Genomic DNA, 27,943 nt, shown 5'->3' on the forward strand with positions numbered 1-27,943 from the left:
AGGCTGGTCTCGAACTCCTGACCTCAGGTGATCTGCCCACCTCGGCCTCCCCCAAAGTGCTGGGATTACAGGCGTGAGCCACTGCTCCCGGCCAAGGAATTTTTTTTTTTTTTAGTAATTAGCAGTCCAGGAAAAGGGTGAGATTTAGATTTGATTCTGGGGTACAACAATAAAAAATCTGCATTGCACTGTGTCAATTTCATTCTAAGGCTTGATTGCCTTGTGATTATAAGGTAACTCTCAACTTCTTAAATAAGGGCCACCTACTTCCAGCCTGACATAGTCTTTTCCTCACCAAAGAACCAAGCCCTTCCCCTCAGTCTGATTAGACCCAATTTAGGTCTTGTGTCCACCCCAGACCAATAACAGCTACCAGGGAAAGGTCTTGCACTAACTGGCTTAGATTAGTCAGGACTAACCTCTGGAACTAGGGAAGGGATTCACCTCCCCAATCACATGAACTATGGGAAAGGAATTCCCTGGATAAAACGAAGAGTTTCAGTAAGAAAAAAAGAGTGAAATAGATGTGGAAAAGGTAATCAATAGACTGCACTTCTCTCTCACTCCTGACTGACCTGCTATCTAGTGTTAAATATTTTGACTGATGGGAGGTGGAGCCAAGATGGCCGAATAGGAACAGCTCCTGTCTACAGCTCCCAGCCTGAGCAACACAGAAGACCGGTGATTTCTGCATTTCTGTTTGAGGTACCGGTTTCATCTCACTAGGGAGTGCCAAACAGTGGGTGCAGGACAGTAGGTGAAGTGCACTGTGCGTGAGCCCAAGCAGGGCGAGGCATTGCCTCACTCCGGAAGCGCAAGGGGTCAGGGAGTTCCCTTTCCTAGTCAAAGAAAGGGGTAACAGATGGCACCTGGAAAATCGGGTCAGTCCCGCCCTAATACTACGCTTTTCCAACGGGCCTGGAAAACGGCACACTAGGAGATTGTGTCCCGCACCTGGCTCGGAGGGTCCTATGCCCACAGAGTCTCGCTGATTGCTGGCACAGCAGTCTGAGATCAAGCTGCAAGGCAGCAGCGAGGCTGGGGGAGGGGCGCCCGCCATTGCCCAGGCTTGCTTAGGTAAACAAAGCAGCCAGGAAGCTCGAACTGGGTGGAGCCCACCACAGCTCAAGGAGGTCTGCCTGCCTCTGTAGGCTCCACCTCTGGGGGCAGGGCACAGACAAACAAAAAGTCAGCAGGAACCTCCGCAGACTTAAATGTCCCTGTCTGGCTGACAGCTTTGAAGAGAGTAGTGATACTCCCAGCACGCAGCTGGAGATCTGAGAGCGGACAGACTGCCTCCTAAAGTGGGTCCCTCACCCCTGAGCAGCCTAACTGGGAGGCACCCCCCAGTAGGGACAGACTGACACCTCACTCCGCTGGGTACTCCTCTGAGACAAAACTTCCAGAGGAACTATCAGACAGCTGAATTTGTGGTCTCACGAAAATCCGCTGTTCTGCAGCCACCGCTGCTGACACCCAGCCAAACAGGGTCTGGAGTGGACCTCTAGTAAACTCCAACAGACCTGCAGCTGAGGGTCCTGTCTGGTAGAAGGAAAACTAACAAACAGAAAGGACATCCACACCAAAAACCCATCTGTACATCTCCATCATCAAAGACCAAAAGTAGATAAAACCACAAAGATGGGGAAAAAACAGACAGAAAAACTGGAAACTCTAAAAAGAAGAGCATCTTTCCTCCTCTAAAGGAATGCAGTTCCTCACCAGCAACGGAACAACGCTGGATGGAGGATGACTTTGACGAGTTGAGAGAAGAAGGCTTCAGATGATCAAACTACTCTGAGCTATGGGAGGAAATTCAAAACAATAGCAAAGAAGTTAAAAAGTTTGAAAAAAAATTAGAAGAATGGATAACTAGAATAACCAATGGAGAGAAGGGCTTAAAGGAGCTGATGGAGCTGAAAGCCAAGTTTCGAGAACTACGCGAAGATTGCAGAAGACTCGGTAGCAGATGCGATCAACTGGAAGAAAGGGTATCACTGATGGAAGATGAAATGAATGAAATGAAGCGAGAAGGGAAGTTTAGAGAAAAAAGAATAAAAAGAAATGAACAAAGCCTCCAAGAAATTTGGGACTATGTGAAAAGACCAAACCTACGTCTGATTGCTGTACCTGAAAATGATGGGGAGAATGGAACCAAGTTGGAAAACACTCTGCAAGATATTATCCAGGAGAACTTCCCCAATCTAGCAAGGCAGGCCAACATTCAGATTCAGGAAATACAGAGAACGCCACAAAGATACTCCTCGAGAAGAGCAACTCCAAGACACATAATTGTCAGATTCACCAAAGTTGAAATGAAGGAAAAAATGTTAAGGGCAGCCAGAGAGAAAGGTCGGGTTACCCACAAAGGGAAGCCCATCAGACTAACAGCTGATCTCTCGGCAGAAACTCTACAAGCCAGAAGAGAGTGGGGGCCGATATTCAACATTCTTAAACAAAAAAAATTTTCAACACAGAATTTCATATCCAGCCAAACTAAGCTTCATAAGTGAAGGAGAAATAAAATACTTTACAGACAAGCAAACGCTGAGTGATCTTGTCACCACCAGGCCTGCCCTAAAAGAGCTCCTGAAGGAAGCACTAAACATGGAAAGGAACAACAGGTACCAGCCACTGCAAAAACATGCCAAATTGTAAAGACCATCAAGGCTAGGAAGAAACTGCATCAACTAACGAGCAAAATAACTAACTAACATCATAATGACAGGATCAGATTCACACATAACAATATTAACGTTAAATGTAAATGGGCTAAATGCTCCAATTAAAAGACACAGACTGGCAAACTGGATAAGGAGTCAGGACCCATCAGTGTGCTGTATTCAGGAAACACATCTCACGTGCAGAGACACACATAGACTCAAAATAAAGGGATGGAGGAAGATCTATCAAGCAAATGGAAAACAAAAAAAGGCAGGGGTTGCAATCCTAGTCTGTGATAAAATAGACTTTAAACCAACAAAGATCAAAAGAGACAAAGAAGGCCATTACATAATGGTAAAGGGATCAATTAAAGAAGAAGAGCTAACTATCCTAAATATATATGCACCCAACACAGCAGCACCCAGATTCATAAAGCAAGTCCTCAGTGACCTACAAAGGGACTTAAACTCCCACACAATAATAATGGGAGATTTTAACACCCCACTGTCAACATTAGACAGATCAATCAGACAGAAAGTTAACAAGGATATCCAGGAATTGAACTCAGCTCTGCACAAAGTGGACCTAATAGACATCTACAGAACTCTCCACCCCAAATCAACAGAATATACATTTTTTTCAGCACCACACCACACCTATTCCAAAATTGACCACATAGTTGGAAGTAAAGCTCTCCTCAGCAAATGTAAAAGAACAGAAATTATAACAAACTGTCTCTCAGACCACAGTGCAATCAAACTAGAACTCAGGATGAAGAAACTCACTCAAAACTGCTCAACTACATGGAAACTGAACAACCTGCTCCTGAATGACTACTGGGTACATAATGAAATGAAGGCAGAAATAAAGATGTTCTTTGAAACCAACGAGAACAAAGACACAACATACCAGAATCTCTGGGACACGTTCAAAGCAGTGTGTAGAAGGAAATTTATAGCACTAAATGCCCACAAGAGAAAGCAGGAAAGATCCAAAATCGACACCCTAACATCACAATTAAAAGAACTAGAAAAGCAAGAGCAAACACATTCAAAAGCTAGCAGAAGGCTAGAAATAACTAAAATCAGAGCAGAACTGAAGGAAATAGAGACACAAAAAACCCTTCAAAAAATTAATGAATCCAGGAGCTGGTTTTTTTAAAAGATCAACAAAATTGATAGACTGCTAGCAAGACTAATAAAGAAGAAAAGAGAGAAGAATCAAATAGACGCAATAAAAAATGAAAAAGGGGATATCACCACCGATCCCACAGAAATACAATCTACCATCAGAGAATACTACAAACACCTCTATGCAAATAAACTAGAAAATCTAGAAGAAATGGATAAATTCCTCGACAAATACACTCTCCCAAGACTAAACCAGGAAGAAGTTGAATCTCTGAATAGACCAATAACAGGCTCTGAAATTGTGGCAATAATCAATAGCTTACCAACCAAAAAGAGTCCAGGACCTGATGGATTCACAGCCGAATTCTACCAGAGGTACAAGGAGGAACTGGTACCATTCCTTCTGAAACTATTCCAATCGATAGAAAAAGAGGGAATCCTCCCTAACACATTTTATGAAGCCAGCATTGTCCTCATACCAAAGCCTGGCAGAGACATAACCAAAAAAGAGAATTTCAGACCAATATCCTTGATGAACATTGATGCAAAAATCCTCAATAAAATACTGGCAAACCGAATCCAGCAGCACATCAAAAAGCTTATCCACCATGATCAAGTGGGCTTCATCCCTGGGATGCAAGGCTGGTTCAACATACGCAAATCAGTAAATGTAATCCAGCATATAAACAGAACCAAAGACAAAAACCACATGATTATCTCAATAGATGCAGAAAAGGCCTTTGACAAAATTCAACAGCCCTTCATGCTAAAAACTCTCAATAAATTAGGTATTGATGGGACGTATCTCAAAATAATAAGAGCTATCTATGACAAACCCACAGCCAATATCATACTGAATGGGCAAAAACTGGAAGCATTCCCTTTGAAAACTGGCACAAGACAGGGATGCCCTCTCTCACCACTCCTATTCAACATAGTGCTGGAAGTTCTGGCCAGAGCAATCAGGCAGGAGAAGGAAATAAAGGGTATTCAATTAGGAAAAGAGGAAGTCAAATTGTCCTTGTTTGCAGATGACATGATTGTATATCTAGAAAACCCCATCGTCTCAGCCCAAAATCTCCTTAAGCTGATTAGCAACTTCAGCAAAGTCTCAGGATACAAAATCAATGTACAAAAATCACAAGCATTCTTGTACACCAATAACAGACAAACAGAGAGCCAAATCATGACTAAACTCCCATTCACAATTGCTTCAAAGAGAATAAAATACCTAGGAATCCAACTTACAAGGGATGTGAAGGACCTCTTCAAGGAGAACTACAAACCACTGCTCAATGAAATAAAAGAGGATACAAACAAATGGAAGAACATTCCATGCTCATGGGTTGGAAGAATCAATATCGTGATAATGGCCATACTGCCCAAGGTAATTTATAGATTCAATGCCATCCCTATCAAGCTACCAATGACTTTCTTCACAGAATTGGAAAAAACTACTTTAAAGTTCATATGGAACCAAAAAAGAGCCCGCATCGCCAAGTCAATCCTAAGCCAAAAGAACAAAGCTGGAGGCATCATGCTACCTGACTTCAAACTATACTACAAGGCTACAGTAACCAAAACAGCATGGTACTGGTACCACAACAGAGACATAGATCAATGGAACAGAACAGAGTCCTCAGAAATGATGCCGCCTATGTACAACTATCTGACCTTTGACAAACCTGACAAAAACAAGAAATGGGGAAAGGATTCCCTATTTAATAAATGGTGCTGGGAAAACTGGCTAGCCATATGTAGAAAGCTGAAACTGGATCCCTTCCTTACACCTTATACAAAAATTAATTCAAGATGGATTAAAGACTTAAATGTTAGACCTAAAACCATTAAAATCCTACAAGAAAACCTAGGCAATATCATTCAGGACATAGGCGTGGGCAAGGACTTCATGTCTAAAACACCAAAAGCAATGGCAACAAAAGCCAAAATTGACAAATGGGATCTAATTAAACTAAAGAGCTTCTGCACAGCAAAAGAAACTACCATCAGAGTGAACAGGCAACCTACAGATTGGGAGAAAATTTTTGCAACCTACTCATCTGACAAAGGGCTAATATCCAGAATCTACAATGAACTCAAACAAATTTACAAGAAAAAAACAAACAACCCCATCAAAAAGTGGGTGAAGGACATGAACAGACACTTCTCAAAAGAAGACATTTATGCAGCCAAAAAACACATGAAGAAATGCTCATCATCACTGGCTATCAGAGAAATGCAAATCAAAACCACAGTGAGATACCATCTCACACCAGTTAGAATGGCCATCATTAAAAAATCAGGAAACAACAGGTGCTGGAGAGGATGTAGAGAAATAGGAACACTTTTACACTGTTGGTGGGACTGTAAACTAGTTCAACCATTGTGGAAGTCAGTGTGGCGATTCCTCAGGGATCTAGAACTAGAAATACCATTTGACCCAGCCATCCCATTACTGGGTATATACCCAAAGGACTATAAATCATGCTGCTATAAAGACACATGCACACGTATGTTTATTGCAGCACTATTCACAGTAGCAAAGAGTTGGAACCAACCCAAATGTCCAACAATGATAGACTGGATTAAGAAAATGTGGCACATATACACCATGGAATACTATGCAGCCATAAAAAATGATGAGTTCATGTCCTTTGTAGGGACATGGATGAAACTGGAAACCATCATTCTCAGTAAACTATCGCAAGGACAAAAAACCAAACACCGCATGTTCTCACTCATAGGTGGGAATTGAAAAATGAGAACTCATGGACACAGGAAGGGGAACATCACACTCCGGGCACTGCTGTGGGGTGGGGGGAGGCGGGAGGGACAGCATTAGGAGATATACCTAATGCTAAATGACACGTTAATGGGTGCAGGAAATCAACATGGCACATGGATACATATGTAACAAACCTGCACATTGTGCACATGTACCCTAAAACCCTAAAGTATAATAAAAAAAAAAAAGTCAAAAAAAAAAAAATGTTTGACTGATTACTAATAGCATGCTTTACTGACCATAGCACTGCTTGTACATTTAGTGGTAAGTGGCTGCTGCTATAGGGAAATGAATAATTAAAGATAAAGTTAAGGATGCTAAAGAAACTTTCTAGCTGAACCTAGGGCCATTATGAGTCAGAGTTATGCAGACAGGTACTTTTGTCCAACATAGTTGCTCACAGGTGTAGCAAAGCAAAAAATCTGAATAGTCAAAGCATGGTAGATGTCTGATTTACTGCCCTTACTAAAGTTCAGGACCTGAATAGTATGACACCCTACTGAATAAAAAGGCAAGGCAGGATCATTGAAATAAGGCCCTAGAAAGTGACCAGACCATTAGCATTGCAAGGATATTCATCATAGTAGGATATTACAGGACAGGGCTATTTTGTTGAGGCAGTAAAGCAATGCAAGTAACCGATATAGAAAGTCCAAAAATGGAAAACAACAAACCCTTGAAGAATTAAGAATAGTGTTTATGTATCAGCATTCTTTCCATTGCACCACACTGTCTTTAGCAGAAGCCTAAAACTCTTCAGATGGGTCACACATGAAAGATCTTTCACTCCCAAATTCTTAGAATGGAAAGTAACATCTTTGTAATTTAGAAGACAAGGAAGAAAATGGAATCCTCTCAATTTCTGATATTGTCCAAGTTTTAGGCAAAAAGGAAAAAGAAAGCAAAGTTTTACACAGGTTTCTAGCCAAGAGAGTTGAAGTTTTTGTTTCTACTGGGGAGAGCAGGTAGAGATGTATGTTAATAACACCTTTTCCTTTCTAACACTAGAAACAATTGAGTAGTCAATTCTACATGGTATAAAGAGATGCTCTGAGGACAATAAGAGAGTCACTTGTGTACTATTAGAATTTTTGAAGGGTCTACAGTTTTTGAAATAATTTGCAACAAGAGTACAGGATCAAGGTGTTTTCATGCATCTCCTTAGCTACATTCCAAAACAAAATTCATTTTCAATTTGGCAGAGTGGATTTGGGAAGACTGTGTTTTTGAGGGGAGTCTCAGAGTTGTGACCAGGGCAGTGGTCAATAAAATATGCTTGTAGATGCAAAGAGACAACTGAATGATAAAAGTGGCAAGAGTGTCATTTCTTCAACTTTGGCTTTTCTAGTTTGTAGTAAGTTAAAAAAAAATACTGGAGTACAAAATTCACTTGTAAGTTATTTGGTCTATCTGTATCTTCTGGTTACATTGATAATTTAAAAATAAGCAATACGCTATTTTTAGTATCTTAACTTCCCTACACATAAACTATTACAATTAAATCCTGTTTAGTTTTTTTTTTTTTCTCCTAAGCAACTCTACTAAGATGACTGTTTAGTTTTTTCACCATCTCTACTTTATAATTTACTTCCTGTATTTTATATTTGGTTGTTCTTTCAGAACATGTCATGGGCAGTTTCAACAGATAGCACATGACACATTTTCTTTCCAGATTTCTACAATTAATCCTGAATTTATTCCATTTCCATTTGCAGAAAGTCTGAAATATTTTCCATTGACATTTCATAGGGATAGAGCTGCAGAGTTCTATCTCAATTTGCAATGGATTACTAGGAAAGGAGGTCCCTTATTATATGGACCATCATAAAAACCAAGACAAGAAACTAATAACCTATATTCTCTAAAAACCATGTGAACAACAAGATCATTAGGTATAAGCATTTCTAAGGCATGAGAGAATTAGCACTTCACAGCCACAAGCACGAGATGCCACATTCTATAATCATCTTTATTTCTTTCAACTGAGATGGAAACTTGCATCTCACTTAAGGATTTTAGAGCAAAAAGGATCAGGAACATTTATTTTGGCCCATATCCTTTTGCGTCTTTTTCTTTCTCCTGACATTCTCTTATTAATCCAGCATTCTTATTTTTCAAAGAAAAGACTAGCTTGAATTTTTATCCCTTTGAAAGGTATCTCACTGGACCCCTTATAAATCACTTCTTAACTGAAGTGAATTTTCATTTATTTTTAAATTTCTCAGTCCCTAAGGAGTACCATATTCTTTATGTTACTTCAGTTAGAATTCTATATTTTAATTTTGCCTAGAGTTGGAATTTCAGATAGCTTAAAAGCGTTTTCATTTTTTTTTTTTTTAAACAGTGGCCTGTAAGGTATACTTAGCCTTTTGAAAGAGAGATGCTTTTCTGAAAAATGCCTTACAATTTTCACATTCTTATAGACTTACATAATTTCAGGGCAGCTTTGTAATAACATTCAAACTGACAAGGGTTTCAAAAACTTTCATTTTAATGGTCTTGCCCAGACAATCTGCCATTTAAATTTCTGTAGGAGAAATACTGATATTTACAGAAACTTGTGGATCCTGACAACCTTCCTTAATTGATCTATTTGAAGTTGATTTTTACATGCTAGGTTTTACTAAGCAGAAAGCAAGAAAAAAAAGTTTTTAAAAGATTTAGACCAAAATACTATTATGCCATTTCGGTCTTCACTTAAGTAACTCTAAGACAGGATTTCTCAACCTCTGCATTACTGACGTTTTGGGCTGGATGATTCTTTGTTGTAGGGGGCTGTCTTGTGCATAGTAGGATGTTTAGCAGCATCTCTGGTCTCCTCTATCCACTAGACGCCCATAGCACCCCTGCCTCACCCCTTCCTGACCCCACAACTTCTGACAACCAAAAAAAAATCTCCAGACATAGCCAAATGCCCCTTAGGGGTAGAAGAGAGGGAGATAAAATGGCCCTAGTTGAGAACCACTGCTGTTTATTTTGTGCATCATCAAAACTAAAGTTTCTACTACAGTAAGCCTCGGTGTTTATTTTTACAAAGGAGGCATATAGCAAGTAGAACCCAAATCTTATATGGTGGTGAAAACATATTTTAAAATATGATCAAATTGAAATTATAATTATAAATTACTCAGTTTCTGTGCAACAAAGTCTGATTTGAACTGAACCTCAGCTACTTTCAAAGTTATTTCTCTGTAAAGGGCACCACTCACTTTTAGGTTCGTTTGCAACATTTTCTTCTTTTCTCTCTGAAGTTCTTTTCTGTAGGGATGGGTATTTTCCCTTCTGTCTGATAAAGCAGGTGCGACGACACTACTCTTTCCTTTGCTCACTTCACACCTCTGCATAAAATTGCTTTCATCTTTAGCTATGGCAGAAGAAAGAGAACTAAGGGTGACTAGTTCCTTCTCCAAAGTAAATGCCATATTATCAATTAGGAAATTCTCACTTCCTGATTTTAGATTTTTGAGGAAACAGTTTATAGGGAGAATTCTGATGAGATTATGAAGGCACTGGAACATAACTGTTTGATTCCTAAAATAAAAAAACAAACAAAATATTACAAAAATTAGGACAGCACAAAGCAGTCATGTACAATATACCGCAGTAATCAATTAATATTCATTTATAAACACCATAATGATAAACAGAACCAATTATGTACGTGAGCATTGATAAAATTCAGACTATATCAATCAAATATACATATCCCATATCAAGTCAGTTAATATTAATCAGATTGTTTCCAATTAAAATTTTTTTCTGAGTTATAAGGTCAATATAATATTTTTTAAAATTTTACTGTGGAGGAGAGGTAACGGGAAATCTCAAAATAATTACTAGGCACTAAAAAAAGCCAAAAACAAATATAAAATTAAAACAGAGATCTTCAGTTTCTAAATGAAGCCAATGTGTCCATTCATGCTAGGCCATGGCTCTGTATTATTGCCATGGCAATAATACAAAACCCATGTGGATTGCTGATGAACCACACATTGATCACCCTCATACACACTAACTTCTCTGGACTGATTACAATTTAATATGCATTACCTGGAATAGATTATTAAAATCCCTTCAAATGGTGTTCTCTGTTTCCAAGTGAAGAGTGTCCCATAGAAACTTCCCGGCCTTTCACAAAAGTACACTTCTGGAAATTCTTTGATTATTTCACATTTCATATGTTCTAAGAGCCACACCTTCATTGAATTCAGGGCATAGCTGGGTGATGTGATTTGAAAACAAGATTTGTGGAATGCTGCAAGAAGTGCAAAAAGATCTTCCACGTGCTCTACAAAAAAAGTCACAAGCTCTATCATTAAACTCTGCCCATTATCAGATAAACAGAATTCATAAAATGTTCTAATTCAATTAAATATATAATCTAAAAGTGCCAACAAAATTACCTATAGGTTTCTTCTTTGGAAATGTCAGTAGGTACTTCCCAGTTGAAAGATCTTCTAGACTTAAAAAAACTCTGCCACACACAACATAACGATCTTTAGGACAGTTACCACTTTCTCTCTCCATAATTTGTAGCAGTACAGTGCAACAAAATTTACTGAATGCTAAAAGTGGTGAAAGAGATGTTACAGCAGTAATTATCTGTACACACTCTTTCTTAGATGGGTGTCCACAAACAAAGCTTTCCTCTTTCTCGCTATCAGGGGTCAACTTGACCCTTTTTGCTTCCAATCCTATTTCACACGGCATCAAGTATGGTGCTGGGAAAGGATTTGTACTCAACTTAATCACTCTATTTTGACACTTAAGAAGCCGAAATCTGGAGTCATGGGCTTGATCCATTAACAATGATAAAGTCACATCATTCAGGGACCTGTAAAAAACCCAGACTTTGGTTTAATCTAAAAGCTCATTCTTTAAAATCAAATTGATGATTACATGTCATACAAACAACAGTAAAAAATGTTTATTCTTTCCTTTCCTAGAAAACATCATTTCAAATGTAAAATATATCAAAAAGTTAAGAGTAAAAGCCAAACACATTTTTAAAGGTCCTGTGATAGCACTTCTCAAAAGGCAAGCAAAAACACTGTAACTATGCTAGGTTTTAGGAAAGTAAAATTTTTAAGATAGAGGAATGGTATTAGGAATGATAGAGAAATTAAAGTAAGACAAAAATTTTTTTAAGATAAAGGAATGGCAAAATAATGCCTGGATTTTATCTTTTAGGTTGGTCTTTTTTTTCTCCTCTTTTTAAACAAGAAAAAACCTACTTATTATTTTTTAAGAGTTTATTTTGGTAATACGTTAGAATGCAAACAGCTCTAAACTAAAAATTGTATTTTTTGTTCCTCTAAATGACTTGAATAAAATCTGTTTTTTCAGTCAGAATATTGTTCATGCCTCAGCAATTATTTCCATATCTACATTTATAATAATTTGCAAATATATACAGGCTTATTGTAGTACATTCCAGCATTGCCAAAGTTTATCAAGTAAAACAGGTAAGAATGGTGACATGACCAAAGAACTTTAATGTAGAAATTTAATACTGAAAACTCCTTTAATACAGGAATTTGACCATATGTCTAATGAGTTACACTAAAGATTTAAAAAGAACTCAAAAATCTTAATTTGCACTAATTGAACTATTGTTTTGTTTGGAATGCTGTTTTATGAATACTACATATATACTGTAGAGTAATTATGTAGTAGGTGCAACAGAGAATTGGGATTATCAACAGGGGAGAAAGAAGATATAGAAAGGAGAAGACACATCATGATGATTAGTAAAAACCTTGAAGTTTTTACATCATGGTGATAAGTAAAAACCTGAAGTCCTTAATCTGAATTGGAAGTATCAGAATGGACTTACAGTATATTTTATCTCTAAATAAACCAAAACCACAACAGACCAAACTAACAAAACACATATTTCCGACCTCTGCTTACTAAAAAGGCCCAGAAACAACAACCCACTGAGGATAAATAAGCACCTCTTGCACTCAAATTCTGATTTCTAAATTACAAACTATATTTGAGGGTCTAACTAAATAATTGATGAGAAGAGGTTTCTCTTTATAGAAGTATTCCAGCTAATAAATAAAGAAGCAGTAATAGAATTAGAATACCACCATATTGTAAAATCTAATGAAACAATGGAACTAAGCAATGAGCATCAGTAGCTGCTAATATCACAAAATGAAAATGATCACACTTTACATGCCTCCCAATGGAAGAAAGCAATACTATTAAGTATTCTGTTAACAAAAATTCAGGCATTATTCTGACCCAGTCTCTAGATCTAACCATCAATTTAGAGGAAATAACAGGAGACAGAGAAACATGTTAAGCAATATCACAGGAAGTAATCAGCAAAATCCAGTCTATAGAACTTCACAGGGCAAACTGCCTGGCTTCTATAAAATATACTTTGCATGAAAAAAAAAAGACAGAAAAAGGATACCTACAGATTACAAAGGACTTAGAGATAACAGTCAAGTCCAATTTATAGTCCTTATCTGGCTCACGATTTGAAAAAATATTTTTAAATTCAGAGATGGGAAATTTGACCATTTACTGGGGGAATTACTGATAATTTTTGGGGGGTAATTATATAAGTTCTTATTTTTTAGATACATACACTGGAATAGTTACAGATGAAATAATATAATGCCTTTGAGTGCTTCAAAATAATCTGGGGGATGGGGGTGAGGAGTGCATGGAGGTATAGATGAAACAAGATTAGCAATGAGTTGATAATTACTGGAGCAGAGTGATGGGCAGAAGGGTTCACCACACTATTCTCCTTGTATGTTTCAAATGTTCTATATATAAAAACATTTTTAAGTAATTCTATTTAGCATATGAAAAAAAGACAAGACAGAAAATAGAGAATAAAAAATTACCAGGCAGATCTAAAAAAGAAAGAATAAAACTTATGATAATACAAATAATAATAAAACTTAGAAACTCAATGACTGGATTAAATAGCTAAATAGAAAGAACTGAAGATAAAATTAGTGAAAAGAATATAGTTCAGAAGAAATTATCCAGGTGAATAGAAAATATGAAAGAGATGTTGAGACACAGAGTATGGAATGAGAAGGTCTAACAGAGGACTAACTGAAGTTCCAGAAGGAGACAGATACTAGAGAAAGTTAAGAAGCATCAGTATTTTGAGAATTAAGAACTAAGAATTTTTTGAATTGCCAGAAGAAAACAAAACAGTTTGAGGAAGCTCAACAATCTAAAGGAGAAAAAAAAAAAATCTGCACTTAATCATGTCATTGTCAAATATTTAGAAAAAGAATAACAGAATACATCCAAATAAAGTAAAAGGAAATAATAAAGGATCAGAAATGAACAGGGAATACACAATTGAAGATCAACAAAAAATTTAATTATTTGAAAAGATCTAATAAAATGGATGAAACTGGCAAGATCAAGGAAAAAGAAGACACAAATAAGATTTGGAACAAAAAGACACTGACAAACACTAACAACACAGTGATAAATATCTAAAGAGGATCTTAGGAACAACTTATGCTAATAAATGTAATAATTAATAGAAAAATATAAGCAAAATGTATTCAAGAATAAATAAAAATGTGAATAATCCTGTAACTATTAAAGAAATTGAATCAGTAGTTAAAAGTCACCTCACAAAGAAAATGCCAGATTTCTACTGCATTCCAGGCAACTACAACCAAATATCAAAGAGTAGGTAATTGTAGGGAGACCCCCTGAAACTATTGCTACAGAATAAAAGATGAAATGCTCCTGATTACTGTAAATACAAAATTGCATGCAGGATTGTGTAAAGACAATGCCAGGTTGGACTGCCAGAACGAGCCAACAGCACGTGATGTGCTTCCCCCTTCAGAGAGCCTATGAATGGACGTGCAGTCAGGGAGGTTTCACATCACCAAGATTCCTATCCCAGAAAAGCAGATGTTCATAGCCCTGGGAATGGAATGCGACCCTTGTGGAGAGCCTATAAACGGACGCGGGGGGGCGCCTGTCCATATGGATAAGATAGGGCTATAAACGCCCTCATCTTGCCACGGCTCTTCTAGGCCTCTTTAGGGTTAAGGCATACTCCCTTCTGAGAATTTCTGGTCTAACCAGTTGTCTAGCTTCACATCCTGTTTCCATGGATTGTTTGTAACCAGCTTTTATTGCAATTGTTACTGCTGATTAATATCTTGCTAATCATAGGTTATGGAAAGATTGTGTTTCTGTTTTAGGGCTCTGTTAGAAATTACTGATGCAAACACTATATTATAAATCTTATCTCTGTATACTGTGCTTCTACATAAAAATGTACTGTACTTCTACATACAAATGTTATGTTAAAGAATTACTTCATCCCCATGCAACCATCTCACCTCATAATCAAATGACCCTAAATCCCTCACTAACCTACCCCTGCCCTCACTAAACTTAATAATAAATGCTGGTATATCCAGTGCATTGTTGGCACTGTGGGACCAGAAGGCAGTGACCCCCCGGACCCAGCTTTCACTATCTTGTGTGTGTCTATTATTTCTCAACCTGCCGATCTGCCTAGGAACAGAGAGAGAGCCCAGTTGCATTGTGGGCTGCTGGCCAGATCCTGCAATAGGTAATTCCAAATTTACACAAACCGCTCCAGAGAACAGGAAAAAAGGAAATATTTTTCAATTCATTTATAAACTAGTATAGCCTTGATACTAAAATCAGGCAAGTATCATTCAAGAAAATTTCAAGCCAATTTCACTCATGAATTTAGATGCAAATACTCTTGACCAAAAGATAGCAAACCAAATCTAGTGACAAACTGTTTATCACAAGAATGCAAGACTGATTTTATAATATAAAATTGATTAATATAGAGTACCACATTAAAGAAGAGAGAAGAAAAACCCAGATGATCAACCAGCCCAAAACAGCTTAGAAATTCACTGAAACAAAACAATAAATCCATATCTCAAACCCACTAGACAAGTAGTCTGGCTCCCTTACTGTGTTAAGCTGCTCAAATATACTGCCATCACCTATTACAAGGCACTACCTGGTTTCTCTCTGTTTGCGTACCTGTGGTTCAAATTCAATGTAGTTACTGTAACGCCTGTATTTAGCCTGTTTTGGCTAAAAAGCTCTTTGTTAGACTGCAGATATAGATGGCATGCACAATACTTCTCTATCCATGATTTCAACATCCCAAAATAGAATATCGTCTGTTATCAGAGAAAGATACTTTGTTATTTAACTAAATTTTTACCTATTCACTTTGGTCAATAGTCTCTAAGTATCCCTAATACCTCTAAATATTTTGATTAGAAAGTTCTGTATGCTGTTTGATTATCTTCACCATGAGACTATAGCATCTTAATTTCATAAACCTCATCCTCTTCACATATTAACTCAATGCATTTGCATAAAAGAGATACTTCTAGAGCTGTGCTGGCCAAGAGTAGCTATTAGATACATGTGGCTATTAAGCACTAGAAATGTGGATAGTTGGAATTGTGATGTGTTATACATGTAAAACACACACCAAATTTTTAAAACTTTGTATGAAAAAATAAATGCAAAATATTTTATTAATAATTTTTATACTAATTACATGTTAAAATAATGTTTTAGATATACTGGGTTAAATAAAACATATCATTACAATGGCCAGGCATGGTGGCTCATGCCTGTAGTCCCAGCATTTTGGGAGGCCAAGGTGGGTGGATCACTTGAGGTTAGGAGTTTGAGACCAACCTGGCCAACATGGCAAAACTCCGTCTCTACTAAAAATACAAAAACTAGCCAGACATGATGGTGTGTGCCTGTAATCCCAGCTACTGGGGATGCTGAGGCATAAGAATTGCTTGATCCCGGCCAGGCGCGGTGGCTCACGCTTGTAATCCCAGCACTTTGGGAGGCCGAGGCGGGCGGATCACGAGGTCAGGAGATCGAGACCACGGTGAAACCCCGTCTCTACTAAAAATACAAAAAAAAAAAAATTAGCCGGGCGTGGTGGCGGGCGCCTGTAGTCCCAGCTACTCGGAGAGGCTGAGGCAGGAGAATGGCGTGAACCCAGGAGGCGGAGCTTGCAGTGAGCCGAGATCGCGCCACTGCACTCCAGTCTGGGTGACAGAGGGAGACTCCGTCTCAAAAAAAAAAAAGAATTGCTTGATCCCAGGAGGTGGAAGTTGCAGTGAGCCAAGATCATCCCACTGCACTCCATCCTGGGCAACACAGTGAGACTCTGTCTCAAAAAAAAAACAATAATAATAATTTCCCTTGCTTCTATTTACATTTTTAAATATGGCCTCTAGAACACTTAAAATTGCAGATGTGGCTTACATTAATTTCTATTGGACAGTACTGTTCTGGAGCATCAGGATAGTGTTATCATGTTGGAATTTACTTACAGCTTCAAAGAAGATGTAGTTTTCACTCCAACAACCAAGCTATCATCCATTACACGATACCATATCTTCTCTACTAGCTGTTCTGAATCTTGAAAATTGTCTGATAACTTTTCATCTAAGATATGGACAGAATTTTCTTCTTCACCACAAAGAGGAACAAGACATTCCTTATAAAAAAAAAAAAGTTTAAATAACTGATTATAAAATATGTACCATGTGTAGCAAAACTAAAAAAAAAAAGTGTACTTTTGACTAGGGCTTATGGCCCAAACATTTAAAAACAAATCATAACATATCATATTATAGATTATACACAATTTACTAAAATGAAATGTATAAAATATATAAAATTCCCTATCTATTCAGATCAAGAAGCATGGCATGACTGGGGTATGGCAAGATGGGGTATCCAACAGAGAGCCAAAAGGGAGGTAAAACTGGAGTCCATTTTGAAAAAAAAAGTCTAATAATATGTACCCCAGTTATACTGAAAATAATCCAGTCTGTATTTTATCAGTGACTTGCACTAAGCCTATAACTGTAAACTTTTGTATGAATAAAACTGATTAAACTATCTTTAGACTACTTATAGCTTATTGCTAAAATTTTATTCTTAAAGTCCAAGCCATACTCATTTCCACACACATGGATATATGACATTCGAAACAGTAGTAATAAGAATAATAGCAATGATAATAATAATATACAACATCTATTGAGTGTTTATGCCAGGCACTGTTCCAAATGCCATTTGTGTATCAATTCATTTAACCCACACAATAACCCTAGTACCTTAGGTCTGTGGTATTATCATCTACATTTTACAGATTAGAAAAATGAGGTACAGGGAAGTTATGTAACTTGCCCAGGGTCACACAGTTAGCAAGTAGCAGGGCTGGGATTTGAACTGAAGCCAACTGGTTCCAGAGCCCATGCTCTTTCTTAACTATTACCCTATACTGCCTCTCTATGTGGTAATTACTGAAGAAAGATAGGGGCATTCACTCAATAAGAGACTAAATATGTTCCCAGGAATCTGACACTTCTGCCAGTAGCTGTGAGTTCTGAAGCAGGCTATTCATCTGAAACCTGGGGAAATTTTTACTACCTGCCAGGTTTGCTTTTAAAACTAACAATGTAAAGAGCCAAAGATGGGGCCTTGCACATAGTGGTTTCAATATATTAATTTCTAAACAACCCTTCCCCTTTCTAAAATTGGCAAAATCATTGAGATGAGGAAAGGAAATGGTGAAACAATTTTAACAATGACTTTCATGAGGTTTCCCAGGAAATTAGAACAGTAATATAGAAATGCAACACAATTTTTTTGTTATGTTTTATTACATTAACAAGATCATATTTTGGACCCAAACCCTTACATGGCTAAGACTGAAATATAAACACAAAGCATAGCCCATGACAAGAATGGTCAATCCAGAAGGAAGTCAGAGCTAGGCACTACAGTGACTTGAGGGAATAAAATGCAACATTAGTTCAGTTCTTATTGATTTACTTATAGTGTTGCTATGCTGTGCCTTTCTCTGTATGAAATTAATGTGCATAAATATTATTTTTATGAAGTTTCAGCAGTTTTTGCTAACTTCCTACATTAATATACTGACATAAGTTACCACATAAGAGACCTGAGGAGGTTCTTTTTTTTTTCTTTTGAGATGGAGTTTCACTCTTGTCACCCAGGCTGGAGTGCAATGGCGCCATCTCAGCTCACTGCAATCTCTGCCTCCCAGGTTCAAGTTATTCTCCTACCTCAGCCTCCCAAGTAGCTGGGATTACAGGCATGCGCTACCATGCCCCGCTAATTTTTGTATTTTTAGTAGAGACGGCGTCTCACCATGTTGGCCAGGATTGTCTCAATCTCTTGACCTCGTGATCCGCCCATCTTGGCCTCCCAAAGTGCTGGGATTACAGGTGTGAGCCACCACGCCCAGCCCTGAGGAGGATCTTATGATGATCAGCCACAAGGAAAAAGAGAGTAAAATTATAAAAAACAGATAGAAGGACTAAAAAAACCCATGGCAGTATAGGAACATTTGCAAGAGGAAAAAATAACCTTAGAAACAAACAATCCAACAGCCTCAAAGAACAATCATTATACTAATAATAAAATTATGTCATCACCAATACAAAGTTAAATAATACTCTGTATATTCTATTTAAGAAGTCAGTAAATACATAATTCACTTATGAGTAATTTCTATCCAAACAATACAAATAAAAAAGTTTAACAGTTAAATCTGTAAACAAAAGGACTTGTTCCCCAAGGTTCCTGATAACTGAAATTTTAATATGCTACAGAATTACCTATAAATCGATAAAATATTGGCTCCTTAATCAAATATTTTTCAATGTCATAAAAGTCCACCATTATAACCTCTGCTACTTTTCTTCTTGATCCACTGAGCAGCATTTTCTGATATATTCTAATATTCCAATTTAAATAACTTTTCAATAGCTTACAGATTTTCAATTCATAAAATGATAAAATGGTCACATGATTACTTTTACCTCCTCTGCACTTGATGTATTATCATCTTTTCCTTGAACCAGGTTTATTAAAGCTTTGTAAGATTTTGAAATAATTTTTTCCTTAAGCAAGAGATGCTGCCGTAATTCCCGAAAAGAAGAAAAACAAACCTGTGAAGTAGAAAGAAAAATAGTTGCAAGAAACATGATTTCAAATGAAACCAGACATACCAATAATTCAGGAAATACTTTCTCCAAATGTGCTTATCAATTCATTTTTCTATAGAAAATAAAATACTTCTCAGAGCAAAACTGTTTTGTTTATAGATTTTAAGTCTCTAAGTTTAAAAAATGTATCCTCTTTCGAAGGAAAATATAGAAAATAACTGCAACATAGAGCTTATGTATCAAATTGAGAGAGTGGCAATATATTAGCATGTTTCACTAGTGAGTTATTAAGTAACTTCGAATCAATGTAAATAAAAATCAAGGCCTACAAATACACTCACCCCACACAAAATAACTTTTTCTTTTTGAAATAGTTTCTGCTTCAAAAACAAGGCATCCACATAAGCAAAGACATCATAATGAATAGAAAATATCACTTTTAATCAGATACTGCTCGAAATTTTCTGTTCATGTAACCTTTATATCAAAATTTTTAAATAAAATTAAAATTGTAACAGCCCCCAAACTATGTTTATTTTTGTGCTAATAAACTCAGTGCTAGAGTCTACTGAAAAATACTGAAAACTACCGAAAAAAATAACAATTTGGCTCTGAACTGGGCATAGAGCAATCCATTCCTTTTATGATACCAGATAACTAGATTTCAGCACTAAAGATGAAACATTCACAGAATATATTTTGCTACTGAAAATTTAAAGAGTCATGTCATTGAACTGATAGAAGTTGTTTCATTTCAGGTGGATATCTGAGGCTGTTTAAGTATTCATCTGGCTTTTAATAAAACATTTTTCTAAATTTAAAAAACAAAATGCATCACTATTTCGGATTCTTTTCTTTTAAATTACATTTCAAAGCAAGTAAATTCTTTTTCTTTTAATCAACAAATAGAAACTGGAGAGTGAAGACTGAATTATTCCTATGTGCTACCTTATTGCACAAAGTATGTAAAGTGTCTAGCTAATATTTTAAAACTTCTTATGTTGACCTAGTTCTGTGGGCTGCGCATGATTCACACTCCATCACTCAGTAATTTGTGACAGGGGGAGGCAGATGTACCCATCAAAGGTATGTAGCCACAACTGAGCTACTGGAGGGGTGGAGAGTAGAAGAAAAAACTATGTGGGCAGATTGAAATGCACCGTTGAAAATTATCAGTGTTCACTCTTCCTTCCTCCTTAACATGCCCCTTACTCCAGGACAACATAGTGATTGAGTAGAGTAATTAAATAATCTTGGCTGTGAAGTTTTGCTATAAAACTACAAAAATAAATTAGACACATGGTAAGAAATTTAAACAATGTGAAAGTATACCTCACCTTCTCTTCCTAGATGCCCAATCCCATTTGCAAAACCAATGGATTGTGTACCTTCCCAGAACTTTTCCAAGTGCATGTTAAGGAATGCTTTTTCTTTTGCACAAACAAAAACCCACCCAAAACCAAATACAGGAGCATATCGTACTGCACGACACTGAACCTTGCTTTTTTGTTCTTTATTATGATCTCTCATACGTGCAGAAGAATACACGGTATAAAATAACATTTTACAGACTAATAATGAAGCCGACACCCATGTAATTCCACCCAAATCAAAAAGTAGCATTCCAGGAGCTGCCCAGGGGCCCTCCACAATCATAATTGCCTCCCCTGGAGTCAATACTATCTTGGCCTTTTAAGATAATTTCCTTGCCTGTCTTCAAATTTTACAACCTTTGTATGAATTCTTAAGGAGTATTTTAAGTTTTTTGTGTGTTTTGCTTCTGAACCTTTTATAAATGGAATCGTTCTGCATGTATCAGGCTTTAGAGTTGCCCATGTTGTCACTAGTAGCTGTAGTTCATTCCTTTCATTGCTTTACAGTATTCCATCATATGACTACCACAATTTACTTCTCCACTCTCCAACTGATGGGTGTTTGGGTTATGCTCAGTTGTGCAGTGTTACAAACAATGCTGCTATGAACATCTGTGTACATGTGTACAAGATTCTCTAAGGTCCTGGTCTCCGCATCTCCCCTTCCAGTAACTGATTGGAATACAAATTTCAGGGGAGAAAGAACAGTGAAATGGACTCTAGTTCCAGCTCTGCAAGTCACTTAACCTTTCCGGCTCTCTATTTGTTACGTCATGTGCAAAATGGTGCAAAGGTAGGCTTGTTCATCTCTAAAAGGCCTTTCAGCATTTAGGACTTTATTATCTACGTTGAAAGCTACTGTTAACATGTGGATACTTGAAACAAAATGGATATTCAACTATCTCTTATCCACCACCTCCATTCCTCTCTTCCTTCCCTTAATGTTGTTTAAAGCCTTTCATATTTTCCCTGTCTCTGTGCTACATTCTGGATAATTTTTCTCATATATTTGGGTTCACTAATTTGCTCTGTATCTCTTTCATCTCTTTAACTGTTAAAGTCATCTATTGAGTTTTTTATTCCAGTGTGTTTTTGCTTGCAAGAGATGCTGTTTGGTTATTTTCTATGAATAATTACTCATGATGCCTTTTTTCTTTATGTGCTTAGTTATTCTGTGGACAGCTCATTTTCTTTGAAAAATTACTTGTGAGATTTATGAGGGCTAGGATGAATGTGTGTTTCCAGACAGGATTTTCTGTTTGTTTCTGTCAGATGCCTGAGGCACCACCAATTTAAGTTCAATACACATGCTCCTAGGGCAAAAGTAGCATCAGTGTTCTGCTTCTCTCTCTGGGTTCCAGCCTTGAAAGTTTGGTTTGATAATTTATTCTTATAGTGTCGGCTTTTTGAAGCTTCTAAGAATGTTGTTAAAGGAGACTTCATCTATCATTTTCAGTTTTAATCAGGAGAGTTGGTCCGGCTTCATAAATTAAGCCTTTCATAAAGTCATGCTTTCATAAAGTACTTTGGAATCATTTCTAAATCAGTATAAAAATATACATTATTCTTTTTGACAGCTACATAGTACTCCATAGTTCAGGCACATCACAATTTACTTATCATACTCCTAATGATCTATGTTTAGATTTGGACCAATATTGTAGTTTATAAATACTACATAAACATTCTTGTAAAATCATCTCCATCCTTAGAAGAGATTTCTAGAAGTGAAACCGCAAGAGTAAAAAGACATAAGTAATTCATATTTTAGCAACTATAATAACTTTTCCTCTGAGAAGTTTGGGCCACTATACATTTGCAAAAATACTATAGAAGAATGTACATTTATATTAAGAAAATTAATATTTTGTCATGTATTACAATTTTTTTCACAATTTGTCTTATTTTACTTTGTTCAGGGTACAGAAATTTTGAATAGATCAATGTCTTCATTCATGGTTCTATTATGATGTTTTATTTATCTATTGTTCAAATTCATGTCTATTGTGTGTTCAATAAGCATTTATTAAAGTGAACTCACTCTAATAATGAAATAGTTGCAAAATAATTTTAAAACAACCTGCAAAGTATAAATATTTACCACCTGGCCCTTTCCAGAAAAAGTTTTCCAACCCTAGGCAAAGAAGAAAAAGTTCAATAACACAGCAAGAAAAGAGACAAATCCAAAAGAGAGGATACAACTAGTGTGGCCTCCTCTTTAGCATAATTTTTAAAAGGGGGAAGGGGGAATTATTCTAGATAAAAAGACCAATAAGAGATATAATCAAATGAGAGTAAAAACTTTGATTGATTCGATCCTGGAAAAAACAGTTATAAAAACATTTTTGTGATAACTAAATATATTTGAATATGGACAAGATAGCAAATAAGATTAAGGGATCATTAATAATTTTCTAACTTTGATAATGGTATTGCAGCTGCATGAGGAGAATATCCTTATTTTTAGGAGATTCCTGCTGAAATACCTATGAGTGAAATATAACATTTGCAACTTTTAAATGGTTCTACAAAAATATATACACACACAAACACATGAGGCCAATAAGATTTTTTTTTTTTTTTTTGAGACGGAGTCTCACTCTGTCGCCCAGGCTGGAGTGCAGTGGCACAATCTCAGCTCACTGCAAGCTCCGCCTCCCGGGTTCACGCCATTCTCCTGCCTCAGCCTCTCCAAGTAGCTGGGACTACAGGTGCCCGCCACCACACCTGGCTAATTTTTTGTATTTTTTTTTAGTAGAGACAGGGTTTCACCGTGGTCTCGATCTCCTGACCTCGTGATCCGCCCGCCTCGGCCTCCCAAAGTGCTGGGATTACAAGCGTGAGCCACCACGCCCGGCCCCAATAAGATTTTTAAAAGTAACAAGAGCTGAATGTATTGGGGATACAGAGATAATCACTGTATTCCTGGAATGTTTCCGTATATTTGAAAATGCTATAAACAAACAAGGCAGCTTACAAAAGAACATACATCTTATAATCACATTTCTATGTTAACGCGCATATTCATTTAAAAATCTGCAAGAATATACATGCCAAAGTGTTAAAATTGGTTATTGCAAAGTAGTGGAATCACATACAATCATTAGGTTTTTTTTGTTTTGTTTTGTTTTGTTTTGACATTTCTTTGCAAAGCCTCAGTATTTTACAGGCAATGTTCATTACCTTGGTACATTTAGGGAAAAAAAAAAACTCTTTAAGGGAGCTTTTTATGGAAAATACGAGAGTAAACTGTTCATGTCTGGAATGTATTATGATTTATCATATTCACTGCTACTCTAAAAAGATACTGTAGTACACTGATCCCAGAAAGAATCTGTTTTCAAAAGTGAGCTGCTTCTGTTTTCTCTCATGAGGCTTATTAAATCTATATAGTCTTACTACAAAAAAGGTATCATGTTTAGATGATACATTTATAAGTAATATCATAATATTTGTACAGAGGTGCCAAAAAGATAAAGATCCTTTGAAATACCATTTTTCCCCAAGCACCAAGTTGCTTATACTTTAAGGACCTTTCTTTCAATGTTCTTTCCTTCATTTAGAATAACACTAATCGAAAAGCAAAAGAAGCAAACAGACACTAACTTTCAGTCCTGTTTCTAGAGGTGGAACCACGAGGTAACGATTCTCTTGTTTGTCTTCAAATAAGTCATCTTCATTGCAATCCGATGGTTCACTCTAATAAATAAATAAATAAATAAATAAATAAATAAATAAATAAATACACTAAGACTGAAATTTTGAAACAATTGAAAATTCATAAAACTAACAAAATACAATTAAAGTATATCCAGTCAGAACAGTTTCCCATGCTACACACTATTTTATAAAAGGCAAACTATAGGCTGGACACAGTGGCTCACCCCTGTAATCCCAGCACTTTGAGAGGCCGAGGTGGGCAGATCACCTGAGGTCAGGAGTTCAAGACCAGCCTGACCAACATGGTGAAACCCTGTCTCTACTAAAAATACAGAAAATTAGCCAGGCATAGTGGCACGCACCTGTAATCCCAGCTACTTGGGAGGCTGAGGCAGGAGAATCGTTTGAACCCAGGGGGCGGAGGTTGCAGTGATCTGACATTGCACCACTGCACTCCAGCCTGGGCATGACAGAGCGAGACTCTGTCTCCAAAAAAAAAAAAAAAAAAAAAAAAAAAAGGCAAAGGCAAACTATATATTTTCCCCATCATCTTCTTGTAACTAGAAAAAAATTATTATGATTCCTACTACTACCACCTAACATTTATATACTGCTTTACAAAGTATCAGCTGGTTAGCTTTCTTTTTAAAGAGTAAACGTTTTTCCATTTATTTATTTAAGAGACAGTGTCTTGCTCCGACACCCAGGTTGAAGTGCAACATAATAATCATAGCTTACTGCAGACTTGAATTCCTGGGCTCTCATTAGCTTTTTAAAAAATCCTAAAATCCCATAACTGGAGAAAATTAAAATTATGCTAATTTTACAAATGAAAAAACTGAGGCTTAGAGAGATTTTGTATTGATCTGAAACTTCAGGGGCGTAATTTCCCTTATGTCCAATATCTCAAGATATTGTGAGCTGTTACTTCCTTTATTAAAGCAGTTTTGCTTCATTTTATTCCTTATTTAATCCAATATTATATTTATTGGTATAAAATATGATTTTCAGAAACAAGAATAAAGTTATAGTACTGCCGTCACTTAAGTGTTCACCAAATGTACTATAATTCAAATTTATATCAAAAGCATGGTCGATCTGTACAACATTTGTTGAAAGGAGATTCAATGTATATATTTAAAAGATTCAATCTATATATTTTTAAAGTTCAAAATTTTAAATATAAAACCACCAATATTTAAATGATAGGTCAAAGCTTTTGAGCACTTAAATTTTCTAAAATGGTTCTTAAAATACCATATAATAAGTAAATAGAACTTACTGAATAGTTTATTTTTCCAAGATCCGTTATTTTAAATGAAGTCAGGCAATCTGAGTTCAAGGAGTCCTTAAAAAGTAGGAGTACTTGTTCAGTTCCACTTCCAATAAAGTCATCTATCAGTACTAAGCTAAGTTTTTCCCATTTAGCAGCAACCTAAAAGAAAGGGAGCATTATAGGAGGAACAGACAAGAAAAAATCAAATGTGAAATAAATAAATTAAGTCCTTTTGTTTCATGTAGTTGTAATTTGTAAAACTCAATCTTATAAATGAGTAATGAAAACAGTAAAAACTAAAATAAAATAAAGATATTAGGGGATGAGGAAATATAAGAGTAATAACAACTTTATAAATAGCAAGGTACTTAGATTTAATATTTTATTCAGGTTTGTCCAGGGACTGTCACGTTCTTGATTTCTATATCAAAATTTTATTGTAATCTATTTATAAGTTCTAACACTTTTCATGACTAACCTTTGGAAATTCTAACATTTATCATGAGTCAAACTCTAGTGAAGATTCTTTCTCTCGCACAGCTAATTTAAGGATGACCCTCATTCCCATAAGTCTTAGTGGATATGTACTTATGATCAGGCAAATTACCCAAGGAATTCAGTTGCATTAGGTAACCAGACAGTACTAGTAGACACCTTAAGAGCTCTTAATGGAAAATAACCTATAATAGAGTCAAGATGAGCTTAAAACCTTAAACCCTGATGTGGGTGTGGAGGGGAATACAGCTAGTATCAGGTACACAGGTGACGGGTCCTAAAAGTGGGACAGCCAGAACCATCCTAGCCTCATGGAATTATTTGGTCAGTTTATATCAGAACCTGAGACCTCAAGTTTAAAATAGAGGACAACTTCTTAAAGGTACATATAGCTGAAAGCCTCAAGATTGGTCCCAGGGTAAACTAACACCATGAGGATCAAATCCCCCTTCTCCCTGAGACAAAAAATCTAAAACCCCTTCTCAGAATTCCAGGAGCACAGATACATCGTCTAGATGATACAGGAAGGTAGCTCACATTAGAGCAAGAATGAAAGTAAGGCTCTTCAATCCACATACCCAAATATGAATCTTCCCCTATAAGGCTAATTTCCAAAGTTGATTCTTCACTTGTGCAGAGAGACAGCTTATCTGTAAACCCATATTCTCCCTTTCTCCCACCAGTATCATGGAGTATAATGGACTACGGGAAGAGACATTAGTAATAGGAATGTGTTTGGCAGGCAAACAGCACAGAACTATGTATGCATGCATGTGTGCACACATATTTGCAATCTATAGCTCTAGAATAGTGCCATCCAATAGAAAGGTGAGCCCCAAATATAAGGCATATAATTTTAAATTTTCTGGTAGCAGTAAAAAGATGAAATTTTAATATATCTAACACAATGTATCTAAAATATTGTCATTTCAATTCAATGTAATCATTAAAAAATTGAGAGATGTTGCCATTTCTATTCATCTTTGAAATTTGATGGTTGACATTTATAACATGTTTTAATTCAGACTAGCCACATTTCAAAAGTTGAATAACTACATCTGGATAGTGGCTACCATATTAGACAGCACAGCACCAGAACACATTAACCTCTGTTGACAACACACCAATAGCTATGCTTCAGGTATACTTGACAATGACCTCAATTTTATTGACAGATGGATTTTTTTTTTGAGACAGAGTCCCATTCTGTTGCCCTGGCTGGAGTGCAGTGGCGCAATTACAGCTCACTACAGCCTTGAACTCCTGAGCTCTAACAATCTTCCCACCTCGGCCTCCAAGTAGCTGGGACTACAGGCATATGCCACCACACCCAGCTAATTTTTTAATTTTTTGTACAGATGGGGGTCTCACTATGTTGCCCAGGCCGGTCTCAAACTCCAGGCCTCAAGCAATTCTCCTACCTTGGCCTCCCAAAGCACTGGGATTACAAACGTGGGCCACTACACCCAACCAATGACCTCAATTTTGAAATGCCTGCCACATAGATTGTCAAAACTCTCAGAGACAATTTCTACTCA

General features: G+C 36.6%; 1 protein-coding gene across 7 annotated transcripts in view; it reads right to left on the reverse strand.

The window, feature by feature from the left end:
* Positions 1-27,943, reverse strand: part of FANCB (FA complementation group B) — a 190,103-nt gene that overhangs the window by 150,335 nt on the left and 11,825 nt on the right. For 5 of the 7 annotated variants that reach the window (XR_010119591.1, XM_063634544.1, XM_063634546.1 and 2 more), the window contains 7 exons: positions 25,917-26,069; positions 24,581-24,673; positions 19,476-19,604; positions 16,950-17,116; positions 10,983-11,413; positions 10,630-10,867; positions 9,789-10,110 (listed from right to left, as the gene is read on the reverse strand). Coding sequence is in view for 6 of the 7 variants with exons in the window: in XM_063634544.1 (XP_063490614.1) it covers positions 9,789-10,110; positions 10,630-10,867; positions 10,983-11,413; positions 16,950-17,116; positions 19,476-19,604; positions 24,581-24,673; positions 25,917-26,069 (1,533 nt within the window). In the remaining variant the exon portion in view is untranslated. Of the gene's footprint in view, positions 1-9,788; positions 10,111-10,629; positions 10,868-10,982; positions 11,414-16,949; positions 17,117-19,469; positions 19,605-24,580; positions 24,674-25,916; positions 26,070-27,943 lie in introns of all 7 variants that reach the window. The other 2 variants (XM_063634547.1, XM_055267587.2) reach the window with 2 other exon arrangements.

The sequence above is a fragment of the Symphalangus syndactylus genome, chromosome X (assembly GCF_028878055.3).
Source record: "Symphalangus syndactylus isolate Jambi chromosome X, NHGRI_mSymSyn1-v2.1_pri, whole genome shotgun sequence".
NCBI lineage: Eukaryota > Metazoa > Chordata > Mammalia > Primates > Hylobatidae > Symphalangus > Symphalangus syndactylus.